Below are 25,788 nucleotides of genomic sequence, written 5' to 3'. Positions count from 1 at the left end.
CAATCCTTATGTCGCACGACCACAGTCATAATGTAGCCCTTGACTTATGTCATTTGAGATAAGAGTGCGTGTTTTAGGCTATGTTCACATGGCTTTTTTTCCGGCGTATTTCGGAGCATAAAACGGTCTAATTACGCACTGAAATACTTTGAAAACGCCTGTGACGAGCTTGCCATTGATTTCAATGGTAAAAAGCTGTGTAGTTCAAACAAGACAACATTTTATGCCACTGTTTAAAAAAAGGCTGTGTAAAAATAAGCTTTATAAGCAAGAAGGGATATGTCGGTTATTGAGGCGTTTTTGAAGCAGATTTATAACATTTCCAATCGACAACGCCAAAAACGCTTTAAAAAAACAAAAAAAACGCTTAAATAATGCTCTGCAAATTTGCTTCAAGAATGTTTTGTTTTCAGAGGCTGATCTTACTTGAAATCAGTTTCGTATTTTTCTGCTTCACTCATAAGCCATGTGAACAAGCCCTAACGTGGACAGAACACTGTTGCAATGGGTTTTCATGACCGTTACCAAGCTCAACCAGCAGGTGGCGATGCACCCTCGCACAGCAGCAAAGTCATTCCCACTGTAATACCGGTTAACTTCGGAATATTGTCATTTATGATTGTCTATAAATGTTTTATCTTTCACTTCTGCTGTTTATGTAACTTCTTTTTTTTTTGTTATCTTAAAGGACATTTTCTATAATACTTGTTCTCGATCTGTCAAAGCCTAATGAACTTTGGCACACAATGGAAAGCTTGTTACAAGCCACCAGGAAGCGTGCGGATAAAATTGTTGCAGATATTGGAAAGTCCAATTCCAAGGCAGCAAATCAAATAATGCAGAATATTTGGAGGAATATTCCACACAACCATCCTGTATGTATCCAGAAGACATCCGCAATAAATTATTTTGTATTACTTGAGAATAAAATATGTTCATAGCGTACCATAGAGACGTGATTTAAGGATACTACTTTCTCCTGTTCAACGTGACTAAGGTTTTGTTCGCATCTGCTCTACACTTTACGTTATTCTGTTCCATCAGAGGAACAGAATAACGGGAAAATGTAAGGGCCGACGCTCGATGGACCCTTTTGACTTTAATGGGTTCCGTCGTGTTTCCTTTATGGTTTCTGTCATTCTGTCGGACAAAATAGCGATGAATGCTGCGCTATTTTGGTGAGCAAAAATTACGAAATCTGCGTCGGAGGCTTCTCGCCTAACGCAATTGCACTGGAGAGGAGAGTTTTTGCATAGTTCCTTCGTACCTAATATCAAAGGGGAAGGGACCAGCCAGGACTGGTCCCCCCCCCCCCCCTCTCTAAGGGTCCCATAAGAGCCTGGTCTGTCTCTATGGTATGTAGGTGCTTGGACAACACAATGTAGAGATAATTTGTATCCTCCTAAATTTCTCTTTTATTCCCGGAAATATTTATGGAATCAAAGAAGTAATATTGAGAGACAAAGCATTTTACTCATATCTTTGCTACACTATATGTGTGTGTGTGTGTGTGTGTGTGTGTGTGTGTGTGTGTGTGTGTGTGTGTGTATATATATATGTATGTGTGTATATATATGTGTGTGTGTGTGTGTGTGTGTGTGTATGTATGAGTTATGATGAGTTCTGGATTATTTATGAACCACAAAAGTCACTTAAATGGGTTGTCCCGTTTCAACCAATTAACACTTTCATGACCAAGGATCATTGATGCCCCTGTGTCCCGGTCAAATTTACTTCTTTAAACGATAATATCTTTGCAACCGCTATTAATATCACAACTATCCTTACTTTGTTTTTTTTAAAAGACTTATGAGGCTTTCATTTTCTAGATTAGTTTAATTAATTTCATGTTTTTAATTTTTATTATGAACAGACAAATCACACAAAATTTGGAAAAAATATATTTTCTTGTAATTTTAGTTTATATATTTATATTACATGTATATAGATATATACACCGTCACATTATTATGACCAGCAGTTCATATCCAGAGTAACCGTCGTGTGCAGCACAGAAAGCAGCTAGACTGGCTGGGAGAGACTCAATATGGTGCCGGTCGGTTGTCTCTGGTATCTGGCGTCATGCTGACTACAGTGCATCCCACATTTTCTGGAGGGTGCGTGGGGGAGGATTCCTAATGCGAATAAGACAATCGAGGTCCCACAGATGCTCAATTGGGTTCAAGTCTTGCGAATTAGGGGGCCAGGGAAGTACTTGGAAGTCTTGGTCGTGTCCTGCCAACCACTGTCGGACATTTCTAGCCGTGTAACATGTCGCATCGTCTCGCTGGAAGATTCCATCTGCCCCAGGGAAGACGAACATCATGTATGGGTGGATGTCATCTGCAACGATGGATTCATACTCAAATCGGTTCACTCATCAGTGGGCCCAGAGAACGTCATGAAAAAATTCCCCAGACCATAACGCTGCCGCCACGAGGTTGTGTTCTTCCAGCAATGGTTGCAGGGTGTCTGTTCTCTGATGTTTCTCGCCTGACACGCCAATGTCCATCCGCTCGATGGAGCAGAAAACGTGATCAGAGAAGGCAACCCATTGCCAATCCAAGGTGGTCCAATTCCAATACTGCCGTGCAAATTGAAGCCCCTTTTTTTCCAATGCACCTTTGTTAGCGTAGGAGCAGTGACCATCCGTCTGCTTCGGAGCCCCATACGCAGTAGGTTCGCTGAACTGTTGTTTTAGACACACGTCTGGTAGCCCCTGGTTGATTTTAACGGTGAGCTGCTCCACTGTAGAGCGTCGTTCGGCCGTCACGCGCCTTCATAGCAGACGTTCACCTCTAACATCAATGGCACGTGGTGCTCCGCGGTTTCCACATCGGTTATTCCCAATGGTGCCATCAGGCCACTCACGATACACTTTCATCACAGCAACGCACAAACCGTTCAGAAACTGCGCTGTTTGGGAAATACTGCCACCCTTGGCCATAAAGCCAATAATCATTCCTTTTCGCAAATCTGATCGCTCTTTGATCACGTATCACTCGTTGTTGCCATGGGTAAGACAGCCTATCGCACACCTTATATACCCACCAAGCCAGCCCACGACACATCACTTCTGTTGCTGGCGACGTCGAATGTTAGGAGGTGGTCATAATAATAGGACTCGACTGTGTATATACGCTGTTGCATCTGTGTAACAATGTCTTCTCTTTCTGTCACCTTGGATCGCTTTGAGGGGAGAGTGCAGGAGGCTATAAGGCTATGTTCACATGACATGAAAAAAAGGGCAGTTAACAACGGATCACTTGTCAATTTTTCATGGTTGTTTTGCATCAATGTGTTTCAAAATTTTAATCCATTTCCCGGCCGTATGACCGTTTTTAACCGCCATTTGCCATCCGTTTTTCATGGCTGTTAACAAATAATGTATCGGTTTTTTTTTTGTCCCATCCACCTGAAAACACCACAGTGCCCATGTAGACAGCACCACAGTGTCCTGTGTAGCTAGTGCCTATGTAGATAGCACCACTCGTCCTGTAGATGGCACCAAACTCCCCCCCCCCCCCCCATACCTGTAGATAGCGCCACCTAAGCTCCCTCTAGGAGTGGAATCCTCGGTCAGAGCGCTCTGGCTGTGGATTCTGTTCCTAGGGGGAGCTTAGGTGGTGCTATCTACAGGGGGTTTTGCTCTATCTACAGGGGGAGGTATATTCCAGGGTTCTCAAAGTCACGGCAGACATGCGAGTGCAGCGCTGCTTACAATAATGCAGCAATGCACTCCTTAAACCCGGTTCCAGTCTGCCAACGTTTATATACATGAGAACAGCACGGGGCGTCATCAGTTTGAACGTGTATGGCAGTCGTGAAGTGGTTAATGTTATTTTCTTTGTATAATTAAAGGTTATACAATTTTCCAATATACTTTCTATAATAATTCTTCATAGTTTTCAAGATCTCTGCTTGTTGTTATTCAGTAGGAACATTCATTGTTTACTTCCAGTAAATGAAATTCTGTCCATGGTCATGTGATGATCACAGAGGTGCTGGCTTCGTTACATACTGTAACTGTAACAAGCCGTGCACCTGTGTGTCATCACATGACCATGGACAGAATTGCATTCACTGGATGAAAAAAATAAATTAATGTTCCTACTGAATAACAACAAGCAGAGATCTACCGTGAGAAATTAATACAGAAAGTTTATTGGAAAATGTTATAACTTTTCATTATACCAAAAAACAAACAAACTGAGAACTCCTTTAACTGTGCATAACTATATTATTTCTGCATGGTCTCTGAAGCAGTAGACTGACCCATGGAAATGTCCTGCTATTATTGACTGATTTGAACCTTCTCGTTCTTTTATTTTTTATTAATTAAGAAAACAAAGAGTAATCGCACAGTGACATTGCACATCCATACACTAGAAAACCCTATCCCCCAGCTCCTTATACACAGCCGCCTTACCAGCACATAAAATAACCAAAAACAAATTGGGCTCAGGTGTTAAGGACGGAGAACTGGGCCTAAGAATCTTTTATTTATTTATTTTTTAATAAGGATACAGATAATATAACCAAGTTACTAGACAAGCTCAGGTTTGTGGAAAGATCCTGGCTTAGGCCTCATGCACACGACCGTAAAAACACCCGTTATTGCGGGTCGTAATTACGACCCGCAATAACGGGCCCATAGACTCCTGTTAGTCACGGGTACCTTCCCGTTTTCTGACGGGAAGGTGCCCGTGCCGTTAAAAAAATAGAACATGTTCTATTTTTTTCATTTTACGGGCCGTGCTGCTATGCTTTATCATGGGAGCACGGCTCGCAAAAGCGGCCGGCTGCCCGTGGCCGGCCGTGCTCGTAATTACGAGCACGGTCGTGTGCATGAGGCCTAAGTATAGATGAAAAAAAGGGAAGCCGTCTATGTGCTCTGGATATGTTTATAGTTCGGGCTGTCAAGGTTTTGTTGCTTACATTCATAATTATCGGGCATTCTATTAAGATTTTTCATTTTTTGATCCGAACAGGACCGAGAATTAATTGACCCCTTTCCGTTACCTTTATTAATTATTGGAAGCAAGTACGATATTTTCCAGGTAAGAAAATTTCTTTTTCCCAAAAAACATACCTGCTAGACCAGTAATCCCAATCCAAAAAAGACTAATCGGTCATTATAAAAGACAGTCAAATTGCACAAAAAAAACTGGAGTACAGGCTTTGGGCCAAATTTATTATGTGTTTTAGAAACTTTTGACACCTCACTAGACCGTTTTAAAAAGTGTCTATAAAAGAGCATGACTAAGAGGCGTCGCAAAGTGCGCCAGATTTATTAATGTCATGTGCCACGCTTTTTTCAAGAGGTAACATAAGGAGAAGAAAACGGTCTGACATGTCTATCAAGATGCGCCAAAACTTTCATACTGCGTGCGTCATCATGATCAATTTGGTGCAGTTTCTACCTGTCTGGTCTAGTTTTATCCTAAGTTAAAGGGAGACTGTCACCAGATTTATGCTGCCCCATACTGTGTAGAGGGAGAAAGCTGCCAATCACTAACAGGTAGGCGGGGCTAACATGTGGGCAGGGCTAGCAGCAGCTCATGAATACGGCCTGCAGGAGATAAAGAGTGATTTTATGAAAACTACCGATTTATTGCCAAGTAAGTGACCCAGTGCTGGAATCAGGGCACTGCCTCTACTTTATTCTGCCCTCAGATAGGGCACCGTAAACCTGGTGGCAGATTGGCTTTAAAGGCTGTAGACACCTGGGGTCTTTTTTTTTTTTTTCTTTCTATTTATATCATTATTGATTTTATTTTTTTTAGTTAAATGTTTTTTGAGGGTTTTTTTGTGATAAACTTTTGTAATTGACGGCTTTTTGCTGCTTCTATGTACTGTCATACATAGAAGCTGCAGAAGTGAAACAAAAAAATGACTCCACAGGGGTCTACAGCCTTTAAAGACCGTAATAATAAATCTGACCCAATATGAGCAAAAAAAACAGCCAGCCAATTTCTAAGGTCTTTGTGCACAGTTTGTACGTTTTTTTTTTGTTTTTTTTCTTCAGCCAAATGTCAGATGTATGTAAATTGTATGTTAAACACACACTCACTGAAACGCTGGAACTTTTGGGGTTCACAGTGCACGCGGCGGCCATCCAGCAAATTTTACAGATCACCACTTCGCCTGGTCTCCCATAGTGACACCTCCCTTATGGCCTCCTGAGATTGTTATTTTGCCTCGTGATTGCTGCAGCCAATCACAGGCTGCAGCTGTCACATAGGACAAAACAACGTAGTCTCAGGAGACCGGCAGGTGAGATGACATCGCTTTGTCCCATGTGACCGTTGAAAACAAACACCGCTGTCGCTGCGGAAGACCAGGGGCTGCAAGTATGGTATTTTTTTTATTTTAGGGATGGGATCACAAGTGCCCCAATTGCCCTATTTGACTGTCCGATGTCTAACTTTGATACAGTCCGAGAAGAAATCCGAGTCCGACTGGGCAATCAGGGCACTTGCCATCCGCTGCAAATTTATTCAGACTAAATCAAATTTTGGTATCAACTTGATTTTGGAAAATTCGCTCATCTTTAGCTCGTGCCCAAAAGAGGATCTGGAAAACTCATGAAAGGGCAGAATGGTATTTCTGACTCATTTGTTTCATGCAATAATATATATATCTAATAATTTATTTTTTATGTTAAATGATTATTTTAATTAAGTTATTGCTTTTTATTGATTTTCAGGATTTTGAGTCAGAAAAAAGAAAAATAATATGCAAAACACTCAGATTTCTATCACATTACTTTGGAGCATCGCTACTGGTTTGTATATATACTGAGATTTTAAAATTATGTTGAACCCACCGGGATATAATTGGCTAATGACAAGATTCACAATCTAAGGGCGGATTTACACGAACGTGCTATACGTCCGTGCAACCCGCGTGGACCTATATTAGTCTATGGGGCATTTCAGACAGTCCGTAATTTCTGCATTTTTCGCGCATCACGCACCCATTGAAGTCAATGGGTGCGTGAAAATCACGCGCACCCCATGGAAGCACTTCCGTGGGATGCGCGTTATTCGCACAACAGCAGTAAAAGAATGAATGTAAATAGAAAAGCACCACGTGCTTTTCTGTTTACAAACATCCAAATGGAGTGTCATAATGATGGCGGCTGCGTGAAAAGCACATCCATATGAACATGACACACGCAGCTTACAAGTGCATTTTGCGCACGCAAAAGCCGCGGTTTTTGCGTGTGCAGAACGCACACGCTCGTGTAAATCCGCCCTAAAACTGTAATTAGTTTGATACGTAAATTTTATATAAAAAGATACAAATACATTTCCAAACTGATCGCTGTGTCACATGGATATTAAACTAGTAATTGAAAAGAAATAGAGTTAATTAAGTGCAATACTCGGTGGCGTAATATCAATTTTGTATTAAAGGGGTTGACCTGGACCTCATCAATAATAAAAGCAATTGACTTACTTACATTAAAAATTCCATTCCTGTCCCTCCATGGTCGCATGATGTCACAGTGGATGAACGTGACTATGGCTGGTTTTGCAGCTCTGCTGATTTGAACTAAATGGGTTTGTCCTGCAATACCGCACATAAACTGTGAACAGATGCAGTGTTGTTTTTTAAAGAAACCAGCCATGTTTTTCTAATCCTGGACAACCACTTGGGTTGTCTAAGATATTAAAAAATTAGCCTAACCGCAGGAAATGCGATAAAAGAAAAAAAATAGCCAATAGTCACCTACTTGACACTGGAGTGGCAGCGGGAAATGTTGAGGGTACACACTTTGCGAGTGAACCCCTGTTGCTGTGGAGCTCTAGCCTAAAATAGTTGATCCAACCTTTGACACTAATAGTCATCACTCTTTGGGGAAGCTTTCCTCCTCTAGATTTTGGAACATCCTAAACATACCATACATCTGTATTGAACAGTGGGTTGTCTTTTTTTATTTTTATTTTTATTTTATTTTTTTTTAAATTAATTTTTTCAAGTGTGAACTTCTCTCTCTACAGTTCACTAACAAGGCTGAATCTCATAAAAGTGTGTTACGTTCATTTGTAAACCATTTGGCATTTGGACAAGAGAAGAGGTAAAGCATGTACGAATATGAAAATGTGTCATTTTGGTTTAATGATTAGACTTTTCGGCTATAAGTTCCCTCAGTATTCGGCCCCATTCACACGAGCGTGAATCACGTCCGTGTGCTGTGCGTTGAAACAACGCACGATACACGGACTCATTGATTTCAATGGGGCCGTTCACACATTCTTGATTTTTCACGCAGCGAGAGTCCGCTGCGTAAAACTCACTGCATGTGATATATTGGTGCGTTGTCACCCACCTACGCGCCCATTGAAGTCAATGGGTGCTTGAAAACCACACACCGCACACGCATACACATGCGTGTTCGTTGCGATGTACGCATCAATTCAGTTGAAAATAAGAAAAAAAGATGTGCTTTGCGAGTGAGTAAATAACGCATGCCGCTCGCAAAGCACACTGATGCATAACGCAACACACACGGACCTGATTCGCACGCGTTTTTCACGAATCCAGATCCCATTCCTCATATAGCCTGGGAATCTCCCAACACACCCATCCACACAACTACGAGTACTACACAACATGATATGTACATCTAACTCCAATACAACTTATAGTAGTATTTTACTGTTCACCATAATGCTCTTCCCGGTGCCCCCCTTCATCATCTTCCCTCCCTACCAGAGTATACACTAAGGGCCCTTTTACCTGAACATCGTCCGTGTGACGGCCGTTAAAACAACGGCCGTCACACGGACCCATGTATTTCAAAGGTGCCGTTCACATAACCGTTGTTTCAATGGAGCGTATGAGTGGTCCGTTGAAAAATAGGACATGTCCTATTTTACTGCGTGCCACGCATCCCTCCATAGCCTATAGTCTGAGGGGGATCCGTGACAACGCGTCCCGCACAGGTCCACCTGGGATGTGGAAAACGGCAGTTTTTCACGTTCAAGGTGGGCTACGTTCGTGTGAATGTTGCCTAACACTGTGAAGTGCAATTATGCTGATTCATTGGCTAGATGATAGCGATCCCGATGTTCCTCCCTGTATACATACACACGTGCACACTTTTTTATTTTCTTGTATGTACAGATAAATGCTCTTCAGTATCTTACTTTATTTTATATTACATTGTACTTCGTCTACTAATGTATTTATACTGCACTTCACTTGTATTCTACAATGTTCTTTTCCCCTCCTTTCCTCTTCTCCTTCCCTATACTTATAACCATCTCCTCCTGACCCCCCCTCTCCCCTAATCTCCTCATTTGACCTCGCACACCAGATTATATTACTACAGCGCCTATGTGCCCAGGTGTTAGTGACCCTCAACCATATTCCATATGGAGCTGTCTTTGACACCCTTTATTGCACCTCTGCAGTCACCTACTATCGTGTTGCACTCTTTTTGATGTGGAAGTGACCATAGTCTCGTATAATGCTTCAAATGTATATCAAAATCGCTTCTTACACTTATTTAAAGTAATTGCTACCCAGAAACAAGGCCTCATCTTGATTACTGGAGATTCCAACCTTGTAGTAGGACCAGCCTTGGACCGCTCTCCACCTCAAACCGCAGTCCAGTCCCTTCTCTCTAAACCATTTTCAGATTTGTTACACTTTTTTAGAACTTGATTGATATATAGAGAGAATTCAATCCTACAGTTAAGTTCAAAACTACACCTTCTACTCAAACCCCCACCCTTCTTTCTGTCGTATTGACCATTTTTTTCAGCAACCAATCCACGCTCCCATTGCTCTCCTCTGCTACCATACTCTGTGTCCCATGGACTGATCACAGCCCACACTCAGTCTCACTGTCTTCCCTGGTTCCCTATGGTGCTTCCTATACCTGGCGCTTAAACTACTCCCTACTCGCAGTCAAAAGTACACTTGCAAAAATCAAGATGGCGGTGGAGGATTACTTCCAATTGAACACGGAGTTAGTTACATCTCCTGTCTCCCTCTGGGAGGCGCACAAGCCCACCATGAGAGGTAACCTTATCTCGATAGCTTCCTAGAAAGATAAATGAACTGACCACTCACCTTGATAATGCTGAAAAAGTTTGGAAGTCTTCCCCCTCTGCAGCCACTAAACCCTAAGTACAGGACATTAAATTAGAACTTCACCTTCTATTGACGAACCAGATGGAAAAACGGCTACGTTGGTCCAAACAAAAATACTACTCCCAGAGTAACAAACCTGGCTCTCTCCTAGCTAAACCGCTTAAATCCCCATCACAACATTTCTACACAATTAAACCTTGCACGCCCTCTGGCACCATAAGAGCAGACCACAGGAAGATTAATTACATATTTAACTCCACACTATCCGCCTTATACTCTCAACCTAGTCACTTTAACATTACAAAGGCTAACCATCTGTTTGAAGTCCTATCTTTCCCGTTTATAGCTGACACATACCTTTCTATCCTGGAAGAAGACATATCCCCACTAGGTCGGTTTAGCAATTAAGAAGCTGAAACCCCACCCCCCCCCCCCCCCCCAAATCGCCAGGCCCAGACGGTTTCACCCCTTTATACTATAAGAAATTCTCATACATCCTAAGCCCTCACCTAGCGAACCACCTCTTCAACTCATTAACTAAGGGATGCCCCCTCCACCCCTCTTCACTTCAGAGATCCATCACTAATTCTCGCCCATCTCACTCCTGAATATTGACACAAAACTTCTAGCAAACCTACTAGCATCCCTTATGATTCACTTTCTGAGCGAACTCATTCATAGAGATCATACAGGCTTTATTTCTGGCAGACAGACTGGCCACAACATCCGCAGAGTAGTGCACTTAGCACATATTGCTCGCTCCAGGAATCTTGGTCGTATGGTCCTTTCTTTGGGCATACAAAAAGCATTCAACTCTGTCTCCTGGGAATACATGACCTACATACTAACTAAATGGGGTTTCCTGGTTATTCGTCCCTTTACACCTCCCCATCAGCCTCTGCTCGTTATGCGGGTTACAAGTCAAAATGCTTCCCTGTCAAATGTGGCACTCGCCAGGGCTGTCCCCTTTCACCCATCCTCTTTGTTCTCTGTATAGAACCCCTAGCTATGCTTATTCGTTTCAACGTCAACATTTAGAGAAATGGAAATGGCAGGTCGAGAACATGAACTCTGCCTATTCAAGACGACATTTTACTTACTTTAACCCAACCTCTCACTACCCTTCCTAATCTATTTAAGACCTTGGACGAATTTGCTACTATCTCCGGCTTGACCATTAACCAATCCAAATCCCTCGCCCTTAACAGCTCCCTACCAAACTACACTGTTTCCCTATTACACTCACACTTCCCCTTTCTCTGGTCCAGTTCCATACTTTGAAGTTAAACATACTTTGAAGTTAAAATCAACCCTACTTACGCATCACTCTTCACCGCTAACTATCCTCCCCTTATTCGGTCTTAATCAGCACTTCTTGGGAATTGGTGCACCGTACCACTTTCCTGATATAGCCAGATAAACATCATATAGATGGCTCTTCTACCCAAGATTTTGTCTTTTTTAGAACGTTACCCGTAACAGTACCTCCTCACGTCCTACGCAATTTTCAACGTAAACTGAACTCGTTCATTTGGCTGGACAAGAGACCTCGCTCGCGTCTCTCGCTTCACACTCCATGGGCTAAAATGTGATGGTGGTTTAGGTGCTCCCAACTTATTCAAATACTATCAGACGACCACCATCGCCTAATTGGCCCTACTACATAAAACTAAAGACACACTAATGTGACTTTTTCTAGAACTTACCCATGTCCATCCCATACCAGCTTCCTAGTACCTTTTGGATCCCACCACAACTCTCTGGCCCCCATCACCCAGCCCACTAATGAAACACTCTCTAGTGATATGGGAATCAGTGAAGTTATACAGTGGCCTATCTTCAACACACTTACCCTTGATGAATCTATGGCATAATCCTTTGTTTACTCCTGGGATCTCGCATCTTTCCTTTTAGCTGATGGAGAGGGAAGGGCTTCCTTCAAGTCCACAACTTCGAGACCCTAGGCGACAAAAATAATATCCCTCCCTCGGAAAAGTATAGATACTTACAACTATCACATTGGGTTTCCTCACTAATCCAGCGGGACTCCTCATTTATCAAATTCATGCAATTTGAACAAATTTGTGTCAACTCCCCCCCCAATATTCAGGCCTGGTCTCTCACCTATACAAAAAAAATTAGCTTACTGCACAACTCTGTCTAGGCGTTCATACGTTGCTAACTGGGAAAGGGACCTCAACCAGAAACATGAGACAGCTGACTGGACCTCTTCCTGGGATGTCATCTCTCATTGTTCCACCAATATCACGACCATGGAATCAGCCTACAAGATTCTCTATCGTTGGTACCTTGTCCCCAGTCAAATTTCACATGCTATCCTTGGGTACCCTGTCACTTGATTGCTTCCCGGGATTCCCCTGAGAAAGGCGACATGCTACACACTTGGTGGACCTGTCCCAAGGTTGTCCGCTTTTGGGTTAGAATTTTTAACCTTATCCGTTCTCTCTTCCACACCCCAGTAAGTCGGGAACCCTTGACAGCACGGTTACACTTTCGACCACCAGGACTTACAGGCTTGCAATTAAAACTCTTCACTTTCATCCTTCTGGCAGCAAACAGACCATAGTACAGGCGTGGAATATCCCCTTCCCTACTGTTCTCCTCTGTCAAATCAAGATTGGATAATTGCATGATCAATGAATATCTTTCTAGTGTTCTGAATGATATGGCCACCGGTTTTGAGAAAATATGGCTTCCTTGGATTTCCTATGCCCACCTATCGATGACCTTCTCGTCCATGATCCACCTCTGATCTGGGGGTTTTCCATGTTTGTTGCTGGTGAATGGCCCTCCGGGTTGGATTCCCCCCCCCCCCCGCTCATCTTTTTTCCTCTTCTTCTTCTTTTTTTTTTTTCTCTTCTCTCTCTCCTTTCTTCTCTCATCTCTCCTTAAAGGGAATGTGTTGCCAGCAAAACATGTTTGTTTTTTTTTAATTAAACATTTAGTGTGTAGGTGATTAAACATTGTTCAAATTTTTTTCACGAGTCAGGAAATATTATAAATTAGATTCTAATTTATAATATTTTCCAGTGCTGGTCACTAGATGGAGCTATTCCCAAAATTGCAGCATTGCATGTGGTAAAGCAACCACATTGCTTTTTGCTGCAAAATTGGGAAAAAAGCACTCGCTATAGAGAGCTCTCAGAATCCCCCCCTCCTTTATCCTGGCTAGTGCCGGGATAAACGAGGGGATTGAACGGTCTAACCTCCTACACTGTGTGTCGCCATTTTTTGAGCTAACACACAGTGTAGTAGGTTTACATACAGTAGTAAACACACACAAACACGAACATACATAGAAATCTCTTACCTGCTCCTGCCGCCGCGGCTCCCTCCGGCCCGTCCGCTCCGTCTGCTGCCGCTGGTCCAAGTGCACAAGTCCGGAAGCCGCGACCGGAAGTAGTAATCTTACTGTCCGGCCGCGACTTCCGGTCCACAGGAAAATGGCGCCGGACGGCGCGCATTTCAAATTGGACTGTGTGGGAGCGGCGCATGCGCCGTTCCCACACAGACGGCGTACACAGAAGTGGATGGGACGGGCCCCGTTCGCAGTCCCTATGGGACTGTGGCTGCCGTATTCCATGTCTGTGTCGTTAATCGACACATACAGAAATGGAAAAAAAAATGGCAGCCCCCATAGGGAAGAAAAAGTGAAAAAATAGAAAAAAGTAACACACAAACACACAAATAAAAACGTTTTTAATAAAACACTAACATAAAACTGACATGAATTTTTTTTTTGTGGTGACACTGTTCCTTTAAGTCTTGGGTAAGAAATATCCCCACTTATACCCTCTACTCAATACCACCCTATTCCTCTTACCTCAGTCATATTACAACCGAATCCCGTGGTTGTAAATTATGTTTTACAATGTACAGTTAGGTCCAAAATTATTTGGACAGTGACGCAATCTTCATGATTTGGGTTCTGCATGCGACCACATTGGATTTGAAATGAAACAACGGAGATGCAATTGAAGTGTAGACTTTCAGGTTTAATTCAAGGGGTTGAACAAAAATATCCTGTGAAACTAAATTGCAACCATTTTTCTACACAACCTCCTCATTTCAGGGGCTCAAAAGTAATTGAACAAATTAACATTACCATAAATAAAATTGTTGTTTTTTTTAATACTTTTTAAAGAATCCTTTTACAGGCAATGACTGCCTGAAGTCTGAAACCCATGGACATCACCAAACGCTGGGTTTCCTCCTTTGTGATGCTTTGCCCGGCCTTTACTGCAGCGTCTTCACTTGTTGCTTGTTTGTGGGTCTTTCTGCCTTAAGTTGTGTCTTAAGCAAGTGAAATGCAGCTCGATCGGGTTGAGATCTGGTGATTGACTTGGCCATTGCAGAGTATTCCACTTCTTTGCCTTAAAAAAAAAAACTCCTGGGTTGCTTTCACAGTATCTTTTGGGTCATTGTCCATCTGTCCTGTGAAGTGAAGTCCAATCATCCTTGCTGCATTTAGTTGAATCTGAGCAGAAAGTAAATCCCTGAACACTTCAGAATTAATCCGGCTGCTTCTGTCTTTAGTCACACCATCAATAAACACTAGTGTCCCAGTGCCTTTGGCAGCCATGCATGCCCATGCCATCACACTGCCCCCTCCATGCCATCACACTGCCCCCTCCATGCCATCACACTGCCCCCTCCATGCCATCACACTGTCCCCACCATGCCATCACACTGCCTCCACCATGCCATCACACTGCCTCCACCATGCCATCACACTGCCTCCACCATGCCATCACACTGCCCCCACCATGCCATCACACTGCCCCCACCATGCCATCACACTGCCCCCACCATGCCATCACACTGCCCCCACCATGCCATCACACTGCCCCCACCATGCCATCACACTGCCTCCACCATGCCATCACACTGCCCCCACCATGCCATCACACTGCCCCCACCATGCCATCACACTGCCTCCACCATGTTTTACAGAGGATGTGGTGTGCTTTGGATCATGAGCCGTTCCAAGCCTTCTCCATAATTTATTCCCCCATCATTCTGGTACAGGTTGATCTTAGTTTCATGCTGTTCCAGATCTGGGCGGCTTCTTTAGATGTTGTTTGGCAAAGTCTAATCTGGTCTTTCTATTTTTGAGGCTGATTAATGGTTTGCACATTGTGGTGAACCCTCTGTATTTGCTTTCATGAAGTCTTCTCTTTATGGAAGACAGATTCTGAAACACCTACTTCCAGGAGAGTGTTCTTCACTTGGGTAGATGTTGTGAAGGGGTTTTTCTCCACCATGGAAAGGATTCTGTGATCATCCACCACTGTTGTCTTCTGTGGACGTCCAGGCCTTTTGGAGTTAACGAGATCACCCTCTTTTTTTTTTTTTCTTTTTTCTTTAAAGAATGTACCAAACTGTTGATTTGGCCACTCCTAACATTTGTGCTCTCTCTCTGATGGATTTCTTCATTTTTTTCAGCCTAACGATGGTCTGTTTCACTTGCATTGAGAGCCCCTTTGACCTCATGTTGTGGGTTCACTTCAACAGCTTCCAAATGCGAATGCCACACCTGGAATCAACTCCAGACCTTTTACCTGCTTAATGAGGCAGTTACATATTAAAGAGCTGTAATTTCTAAACCCTTCCTCAAATTAGGATTTGAATATCCTCAAATTAAAGATGAGAGTGTGCACTTTAAGCCCATAATTATTATATAACTGTATATTCAATATATTTTGTTAAACAGCTAAAATGCCAAAACTTGTGTCACTGTCCAAATAATTCTGGACCTAACCTGTATATTACACACAAGTTCGACTAGCGGGCCTGAATATACCCATTCTGTACTTTTACATTGTTCTACTGCCTATGTGGATGATGTTGTTAAGAACTGATTTACTTGCTTACCCAGCAAATTTACTTGTTTTACCTATCCTATTCATGTAAAACCAATAAAAGTGTTAGGGGGGAAAAAAAAATGCAGGAAAAGAAAAGTGAAACCAGGAAGTGCTTGCAGAGGAGAGTAATGGATGACACATGGAAACCACACGGACGCGGCACGGACATTTATATGGATTTAAAACGGTCCGTTTTTTGCAGACGCAAATCCGACACGCTCGTGTGGATAAGGCCTTAAAAAAACAAAAAAAAACATAATGTTTTGCAACCAGACCTAAAAAAACATTGATAAATTGCATTACATTGTGACGACTTTCATCACTTTTAACTTACAGCAAGCTTGTGTCTGTGGATCAAAATAAGCCACTTGTCATTCCAGCTGGATCAGATTCCTTAAATCAAATTGGTAAGATTTTTTTTTCGTCTCTACTTTATTTTATTTTTTTTGTTAAAACTTCTTCAACTAAAATGTCAGTGTCTTTAGGAACCCCTCCTGCTTCTGACAGTGACCTGAGACAAGTTAATGCCCGAACACCCATGGAGCTATGGAAGAAGACCTATGAGAGGGTTTTCCCTCCAGAGGTAATACAGTTGGAGCACAGTTTATTGCAGGGGAGCTATGAACTATAGTCAAGGGGAAAGTGGGAATTATGAATTACATATATTTGTACTGCTAGTTAAAGAAACACTCCAGATAAAACTGATACACTGTGTTATGCCTAGTGCAAGGCCTGAGGGGATGGTGCATGACACAGGGATTCAAAGTACCACAAAGAGAGAACGCCTCTCAGGTCCAGAGTGTTCCTTTTACCCCTTCCTGCACTGTGCCATACATTTATGGCGCTGCAGGATGGGCACGGGGATGGCTCAGAAGCTGAGACGGTGCCATCAGCAGCGGGTGTCAGCTGACACACAGGTTTTTCTACACTTACCAGTTCACTAATTCTGAATTTACTGCTAAATCAGCTCACTGAGAAATCAGGTTACAGCTTCCCATAGAAGTATATAAAGAGGGGAGGAAGCAGGAGCAGAGTGAGTGCGAGGCAGACACAGACACTGCTGCAGCTTCTAGTAAGTGTTCTATCTCATCACATCTGGTCATTACTGCTGTGTAATCTTCTCCATGCTGTTAATTCGATGTATGGGATATGTTAGGCTCCACCCACTAGCTCAGGGAAAACTGAGAATTAAAGAGAGCCTTTGGAGGGGAAAACTGCTTAAAAAAAAAAAATGCAGCATACAAGTCATATAATGGCCAAGAATAGTATTAATCCTCATGTACAGTCCCAGTGCACTGCTCTCTGAGACCAGACCAACGGGAAGGGGCACTAAAGGCATTCCCCCATAGAGGCAGGTAAGCAAATCTACTTGTATAATTGGCTGAAAATCTGCCCATGTCATGTAGAGCCAGAACTCTGTCAGGGAGTCCTGCAAGCATAATTTACATAGATGGCAGGAATGACTTCTGTTAACACTGAGACCAATTAAACAGGGAAAGGTCATTAGCATTTATTGACTGGTCCTGTGCGTTTCTGTATGTTTTATTTTAAATCCATTTCAGTTTTGGATTATCCTATTATAACTTCGGTTATGTTCCTGGTTCCCGAAATCAGATCTTTGGAATTTTTTTTATCCACGTGAAACGTCCATGGCAGCAGATCATAAAAAGCCTTACACTATAGCAGCAGAGCATTATCTTGTCTGGCCAAATGACCAATCTGATTGTGGCTTTACAGTATAATTAAAGTGATTACATTTATTGTACAGCACAAGGTCATCATGTCTATTTCAAGGCTTACTTGTATCAGAGTCTGAACTATGGCTCTATGTGATATTTCAGCAAATCATCAGTTAGGTTTAGTAATTCATTGTGATGCAGTTTATAATTAGTAATTTGGTAATTTACAGCAATGAGTTGTAATATGTATGGAGTAAAGCCCATGGCCGCTGCTAAAAAAATATATTTTAATCCTGGACAGCCACTTTAAGGATTTATTTTCATGTATGATTTATCTTGAAATTATTTCAAGCTGTAATATATGATTTTCTTATTTTTTTAATAGAATAAAAACGATTCCAAAGATTTAAAGGACCCTGCGAAAGACTCACAATACGCAGAAAGGGACGTAGATGCCATGCGGGCTCTGAAGGATCAGGTATGTGTGTTTTACACTCATTGAAGTCTCCCGTGGAGGTAGTTGCAGTTCACTTGCTGTTATCTAAACCGTTGTGTGGAGGTTTTCTGAGTTAGTTCCAGCTTATCAGTAATCGTATTGTGTAACACCATAAAAAGGTATGTTAATAAGGCAAAGACAATTTCTGGATCATGGAAGGAATAGGACAGTATAACTCTTCCTCCCATTCAAGTCCTTGACCTAAAGAATCTCATGCATCTGTCCTTATCTCCGTACTCGGCCTGTCTATTAGAGTTAACTCAAAACCCTCCCACAAGCCTACAAAGCTCTCCACCATGCTGCATCTTCCTACATTTATATTCTCATCTCCTACTAACCCACTCATGCTGGCCATTGGACCAAAAACCTACACTTATCCTCCTTCATCACAACTTCATGCTACGTAAATGGGTTGTTTGTCATGGATAATCCCTACTTTTTAGAAGGGTCCCTTGCCACACTGATCACAATGGGCCCCTCAGCGGTCAGCTGTATTTGTGGGGAGTCAGTTACACAGCCCGTGACCACAATTGCAACCTAATATGGTCTCACTCTGCTTGTCTCTAAGGCTGGTCATACATTCAGATGGCTGTCGGCTGAATGATTGTTCGTCTTACAGCTATTCCTCCCGACCCGACACATGCACGCTCAACTCAATGCTCCTCTGGCAGCGGCTTATCTCCTTGCAAATAAAAGGATCGGACTTGTTGGTACCTAACATACCCGACCCCTCTCTCCCCCTACATCTGCCATCGTGGGAGAGTCGGGACGCTGCCATACACATTTGTTGGGCAGCCGGTCCCACCGAAATCGGTGGGTTCAGCCGAAATACATATAATGTGTATGGCCAACTTAAGTTGCTACCCTCGTTATATCACTGCACTTGATACGTGGCACAGATACTGGATGGGTGGCATAAAGTTTTATAATTCCTATTATACACACATGTTCCTGGTCCACTGTGCAAAATGTAAATTTTACACCTTTCGTGTCATTCCCCTAATTTTCTTTCTCTCTCATCTTGTTTCTTGAACTTCATTTGTTTGAACTATAAAGTAGTAAACATGATATACTTTAAGCTAAGGACCTTTTTGTTTCACTCCACTTGATTTGCTGTTGAATTGAATCTATTACCCATGTTCACTGCTTTGTTTCGAAAACCTGTTCAACTTGACAAAAATTCTTCCCAGTCATTTCTTAATTAATCATTTCTGGGATAGCTTGGTGAAAACCAGTATGACTGCAATTACAGCTTGCACAAGGGCTATGACCCAGATTTTCTAGGGATCTAAACAGCAGATCTGCCTAGTTATGCATTCACAGGGAATGAATATTGCAACTAGTCAGATTTATTGTTTAAGGCCGACGCATTCAATATCTACGAGACTGCTGGAAACAGTCGAGCACTGTACTCAGCTGTTTCCGTCAGTCACATAGACTTTAAATGGAGCTGCAGCGCACATGATCAGCAGCCACTCTATTCCATGTCCCATTCACTGCAGTTGAGCAATAAGTTGGAACTGGGGGAGTTCGGGACCCCTGTTCTTGTGGTCGGTGGGTGACCCAGCGGTGGGGCTTCCAGCATTAAGACAGTTATCACTTATCCTGTGAATAGGTGATAATTGTCCATTCCGGGACCACCCCTTTAACAGATAACTTTATAATGATCGAATAGTGACATTAGTAATGTCTTTTTTCTTTTTTTTAACCTTGTACTGGACCCTCCCTAGAACCCGGTAGAAAATACTTTGCAAACATACCATGTATAAACTACACATTTACATCGGGTCTATATTTACGGTTTTATAAAATGTATACAAATGTTTGCAGAAAGTAAAATATTTTTTTTTCCGGTGACTGTTAGCATCTGACCGAGAATAACCCTGCGACTCAAATCGTTCATCCACCTTATCAAACAGTTGGACACTTTACCATAAATCCAGCGTAATAGAAGCAATAACTTATCATTTGTAAAGTGTTTATCAACTCAGCACATGATAACACTCTGTATATTCAGGTCAATGGTCCAGAGTTACCTGTCCCGTGTAGTGGATTTTATTAAAAGCTTTAATCCGGTCAATAAGAAAAGCAAGAGAGAATCCACCATCAGACCCACATGTAAAGCCCCCTCACACCACTTCTATACCATGGTCCTAGCAATGCTCCTCACCATATCCGCCTCTGACTTGATTTTTACTCTATCACAATCCAAACTGTGGAAAATTAGATAGACCCCAATCCTACCCCGAATAATATCTATGTATTTGAGAGGTCCCCCCTCCAGTGCTAGTGCATATGAAACAATAAGGATGGGGTGAAGAGTTAGCTGCTTTTTATTTTCCTACTGGGAGGCAGCTTGCTGTAACACAATCCTACCACCATTTATTTCCACATTCGGCAAAGCTCAACATGTTAATTGGGATGGTTAACGTCTCACCAAAATAACTTAGTCCTAAGATATTGCCTGTAAGATCTGTGTAAAGGGTTTCCAATATAATTATTCTTCAATAAGGCCCTGTTCACATCACGTCCTTTTATTTACGTTTTGTTCCCGACATACACGTTAAACATGTCCATAGGGCTCTATTAACATATATAGGCCAAAAGAGTGTCCTTTTATAGCCTACGTCTGTCCGGTTTATGTCGCTTGAACATAAAAAAAGAAGGTATGGACTATGTTACGCTATTCCATTCCATAGAGTCCAGTAAAATAAACATATATGTTAAACATATACATTATTCTAACATGGTAGCCTATAGGTGCCATATGGTACTGTATGGCATACGTCATGAGCTTTTTAATACAATTAAGGCCTATAGGTGAGGTTTTTAACGTATACGCTTTTCCCAGTGTATACGTCAAATGTAGGCCAAAAAAACTTGGTGTGAACAGGGCCCAAGCTGATCAGGCATATATGTTCGAGCTGTTGGTAGGTGCCACAATTCTCCAAGCTCTGAAATCTTTCTGTTCTCTGGGATTTCTTAAGAACTATATATATATTTTTTCACTACACTGGCCTTTGAAGAAGCAAGTGAGGAGGACTATCCTAGGTCATGTATTAATAGCTGTAGCATTCCCCTCTTTTTCTTGCTCGGTGTTTCCCTTCTCTCTCAAGCCTGGCTTCTTCGGGCTTTGCACACACCAGGTTGAATACACAGTACTTTGACCAACAACCCTTAAACAGTGAGAGGCAGATCACACCAATTGGGGAAAGTTGCTCTGTAAATGTAATTAGGGGGCGCTGATTATTTGTAGCACTCCTCGTTACCTATTCTAATGTCTCATGCTGATGTGTCATTGTGGACATAATTATTGTAAGATTATCTTATCAATATAAGATATGAATTTATCTTTAGTGGTTTACTACTGCAGTACTTTACCTAGATGTCCACTAAAACATGGGTGATCTGGGAAGATTGTATGTGCCTCAGTAGAAAATCTTACCTAAGATATATTTTTACACGATCTTAAAGGGGAACTATACCTAGAAATGAATGATCGAAATACATTTTTTTGTTAGTCTGCAGGATTTTCTTCATGTTCCTGCAACCGTCCTGTAGAAATCTTGCAGAGAACACAGGGCTTAACTTCCTTCTAATCGCTTCCATTTCTGCCTGGTGGAGGGGCGGGGCTTGGTCAAAGAGGCAAGGCTTAAAGGGTTTGTCCACTTTAAAAAAATATATATATTTTTTTTCATATAGCCCATCAGGGAATTAATAGATGTTAATAGATGAGGGTCCTAAACATGGGACCCACTTCTGTTGGCTAGAGTGGAGAACGATTTAGTTACAGCATTTTGCAATTTATAGTTATTAAAGGGACACTATCCCTTCAGTCTATCTAATCTCTGCAGGTAAATAGGTCCTGGGCACAGTCAATTTTTAGGCTGTGACAATGCTGGCTGCAGCAGTGACGTGCTTGTATATCCACATGAACGCTGCTGCCAATCACTGGTCTCAGTGGGTATACGGCATAGGATCGCTGAGGCCAGTGATTGGCTGCAGCGATCACATGGGTATATGGGCACATCTTCGCTGCATCCATGTCAATAAACAGAGGTGAATGAAATGAAGAAACAAACACGGCGCCACATAGTGTGAGTAAGCCCAAAATTAGTAGTCAGAGTGTGACGAATGGATGCTTACCACAGCTGGATAGGTCAATCGCTTTGAACAGATGTAGATCGTGATGAGTGCTGCTGCCAAAAAATCCCAAACGGTTACACCTCTGGGTTACCGTGCAATGTTAGAGAATGAAGATAAAAAAAGGGGGATTTAAAGTGGGCGCTGCTACTCAATAAGGATGCAGAGATAAATAAATAGTGGTGTTTATTTAACAAGTGGCTACGCGTTTCAATGCCGCACCGGCATCTTCCTCAGGCCATACTGTATGGCCTGAGGAAGATGCCGGTGCGGCATTGAAACGCGTAGCCACTTGTTAAATAAACACCACTATTTATTTATCTCTGCATCCTTATTGAGTAGCAGCGCCCACTTAAAATCCCCCTTTTTTTATCTTCATTCTCTAATAAACAGAGGTGGAAGGACCGGAGCAGCGGCACTGGAAGGTCGGGGATCTGTGAGGTGACTAATGGCTCCCTTTTTTTTAATTTTTTTTTTTTAAATGCATTCCTCCTGCGTTGGCCAATTTTTTTCAATAACTCTGAAAATCCCTTTAATCACGAACTTACATGTACTTTAAAAATGATACTGCTGCAAAATGCAACTCATCCCTCCCACTTTCTTGTGCAGTTGGTGATTGCTTAGAAAATGTGTCTGTTTTGAGGGAAATACCTTTTTGGTTTTTTTTTGGGGATTTCTTCTAAACATGGACTGTCAAGGACTTTTCTTAGAATTTAGAGATATTTATGGTAGCGGCCTGATGTTACTTCAAACAATATTCTGTTGGCTCAAATATGGTAATTTGTGATGTCAACTGAGTTTGCTATTGTATTGTTAACACAGTGTTTATATCTCTATTATATGTATAATTTAGTATATAATCTATTTATAATATTTTTTAGGAACTGGAGCAGTACAAAAGGAATGTCGACAAGTCCTGGAAATCAATGACCTTTGGACTTCATGCAAGATAAAGTTATTATTTTTTTGTCATTTGATTTTATAAATTTTAAGTTACTGAGTAAAAATAAGTGTAAAAAATGTTTTTGTATGTTTTACATGTAAATACAATAAAACGACTATATATAATATATTAATTATGTTTCTTTAGAGTAGTTATTTTGTCAAATGTGTAATGTACTGTGTGTTTTATAACCGGCCCATCCTTAAAGGCTATGTGCACCTTTGAACCAAAAATTATTATTATTTATTTATTTAATCCATGTTTTAAGTCATTTGAAGCTAATTTTAAATTGACATTAATTACAATTTTTTTTTTTTTTCTTTTTTACTTCTTAAGATACTGTTTTTATGTATACTGTATTCATAGAAGTTGTATTGTTCTGTCAAAGCCAATTCCGTCAGGTCAGCTGAACTAACACCTTGGCTGAAAGCTGGCTTATGAATTTAGATATGATCGTTATTCGCTATGTCCTGTATATCAGAGACACGCAGGACCAGCTTTCAGCCAAGCCATCAACTCATCTGACCTGATGGCCGCGGCTCTTGACAGAATTATTAGGCTGGATTCACACGAGCATGTTCGGTCCGTAATGGACGGAACGTATTTTGGTCACAAGTCCCGGACCGAACACACTGCAGGGAGCCGGGCTCCTAGCATCATAGTTATGTACGATGCTAGGAGACCCTGCCTCGCTGCGAGACAACTGACCCGTACTTTAATCATGTTTTCAGTACGGGACAGTAGTTCTACGGAGAGGCAGGGACTCCTAGCGTCGTACATAACTATGATGCTTGGAGCCCGGCTCCCTGCAGTGTGTTCGGTCCGGGACTTGCAGCCGAAATACGTTCCGTCCATTACGGACCGAACATGCTCGTGTGAATCCAGCCTAATGCAGATCTATGTATACAGGATACATAGAAGCTGTATCATAAAAAAAAATTAAAGTCAATTTAAAAGTTGCTTAAAATTCCTTAAAACATTGAACTATTAAAACAAAATGGTTTAAAGGTGTACATAGCATTTAAAGGAAATGTCCCCTTTTTTTATTTTACATCTTCTGTTTTGTATATTTTGTGTTCTGTGTCATTACGTGACATCATGTGGACATAAGAAAACGGCATGTTTTGTCATTTACATGATCCTGTGTTATCAGCCTCAAGCTTTTATATTCGAGGTATCATCATAAAATTCAAAATGCCTGCAGCTATGCGGAGCATTGTACACGGTTTATACAATGAACTCAAAATTAAATCTATATGCAGTAAGCTCTGGAATTTTCTAATTTAAAGGTTTATTCCAAAATCAAACGTTTATGGCATATCCACAAGATATGCCTTAAATGTCTGATAGATGCAGGTCCAATCTCTGTATCTATATCGAGAATGAGGTTCACCCTTACCCCATTTAGCCTGGTGATGGCTGTCAATACCAGGACAGGGACTAAGTGAAGAGGGGGCCACGTCTGGCTCTCTTAATATGTTCTCTGGGAGTTACAGAAACCGCTGGTGACCCCCGTTCTCGAACCTCGTTCTTAATATAGGTGCGGGTCCCAGAGCTGGGACCCGCATCTATCAGACATTTATGGCATATCCTGTGAATATGCCATAATTATCAGAGTTGGGAATACCCTTTTAACTCCATACAGTGGATTTGGAGCATTGTATCAGAAAAATAGTGCTCCAACCCCTATAAGAATATATGAAAAATTGGGCAGACCCCCAAAATGTTGCATTGAAAACGCAAATATTTCCTCCTCATGGAGCTCCGCACAGTACCATAACATACATGGAATAAATATTCATCTGGGTGTTCTATGGACTTTCTGGGATACGGGAGATGATCAATCATGTGAATAACCTTCATGTATTTATTGTCCATTTTAAATATTTTGAGAAGGAAACGAAGTTTTTGCAAAATAAACAAAAGTTGCAGCATGCTTTATTTAAGATTTATGTATAAAAATATTATTTAACATTAATTAAAAAACATTAAATGACAATATATTATACATTTATGTTAAATAAATTAATTATTTATTTCAAATAATCTACAATTAACCAATACAAATATTTTTATTTTTTTTTTTGTTTTTTTTAAGGCCTTTAATGTTTGACAAATTCTCAACTCCTATAGCATTACAAACATCAATAATGAAAAACATGTTGTTATGCATGGACCAAAAATGATTAACAGTGTAGTCACTGCAGTATGTGAGAACACTCGCTAATATACATTCCGGTCCCCCGTCACGCTGACTCTGAGATTTTCCAGGGGATCGGAAGCCTAGTTGCACAGTCTTCTTTGATGACTATACAACTCTTCATCACGTGACTGAGCCCCCTGTACTCCATGTACTCGCTGTACTACTGCACCTACTTGTACATGGAGTACAGCAGGGTTGGTCACATGACAAAGAGTCGTATCATCATCATCAAAGAAGGCTGTGCAACTAGACTTCCGGTCTATGAAAATCTCAGAGTCAGCGTGACAGGGGACCGGAATGTATATTAGCGCGTGTACTCGCATACTGCA

At 41.6% G+C, this 25,788-nt stretch overlaps 1 protein-coding gene across 4 annotated transcripts in view; it reads left to right on the top strand.

Annotated features, from left to right (window-relative positions):
• DYNC2LI1 (dynein cytoplasmic 2 light intermediate chain 1) overlaps window positions 1-25,788 on the top strand; it is a 38,458-nt gene that overhangs the window by 11,130 nt on the left and 1,540 nt on the right. The window contains exons 6-14 of one of the 4 annotated variants that reach the window (XR_012883264.1): window positions 689-875; window positions 4,992-5,060; window positions 6,710-6,787; window positions 8,010-8,086; window positions 16,332-16,402; window positions 16,481-16,578; window positions 18,060-18,152; window positions 21,692-21,829; window positions 23,195-23,273. Coding sequence is in view for 3 of the 4 variants with exons in the window: in XM_075863231.1 (XP_075719346.1) it covers window positions 689-875; window positions 4,992-5,060; window positions 6,710-6,787; window positions 8,010-8,086; window positions 16,332-16,402; window positions 16,481-16,578; window positions 18,060-18,152; window positions 23,195-23,266 (745 nt within the window). In the remaining variant the exon portion in view is untranslated. Of the gene's footprint in view, window positions 1-688; window positions 876-4,991; window positions 5,061-6,709; window positions 6,788-8,009; window positions 8,087-16,331; window positions 16,403-16,480; window positions 16,579-18,059; window positions 18,153-21,691; window positions 21,830-23,194; window positions 23,390-25,788 lie in introns of those variants that run through there. The other 3 variants (XM_075863231.1, XM_075863230.1, XM_075863232.1) reach the window with 3 other exon arrangements.

Source organism: Rhinoderma darwinii, chromosome 4 (genome assembly GCF_050947455.1).
Source record: "Rhinoderma darwinii isolate aRhiDar2 chromosome 4, aRhiDar2.hap1, whole genome shotgun sequence".
Classification (NCBI taxonomy): Eukaryota; Metazoa; Chordata; class Amphibia; order Anura; family Rhinodermatidae; genus Rhinoderma; species Rhinoderma darwinii.
The sequence above is the reverse complement of the archived record's forward strand: the minus strand, read 5'-3'. Positions and strand labels throughout refer to the sequence as shown.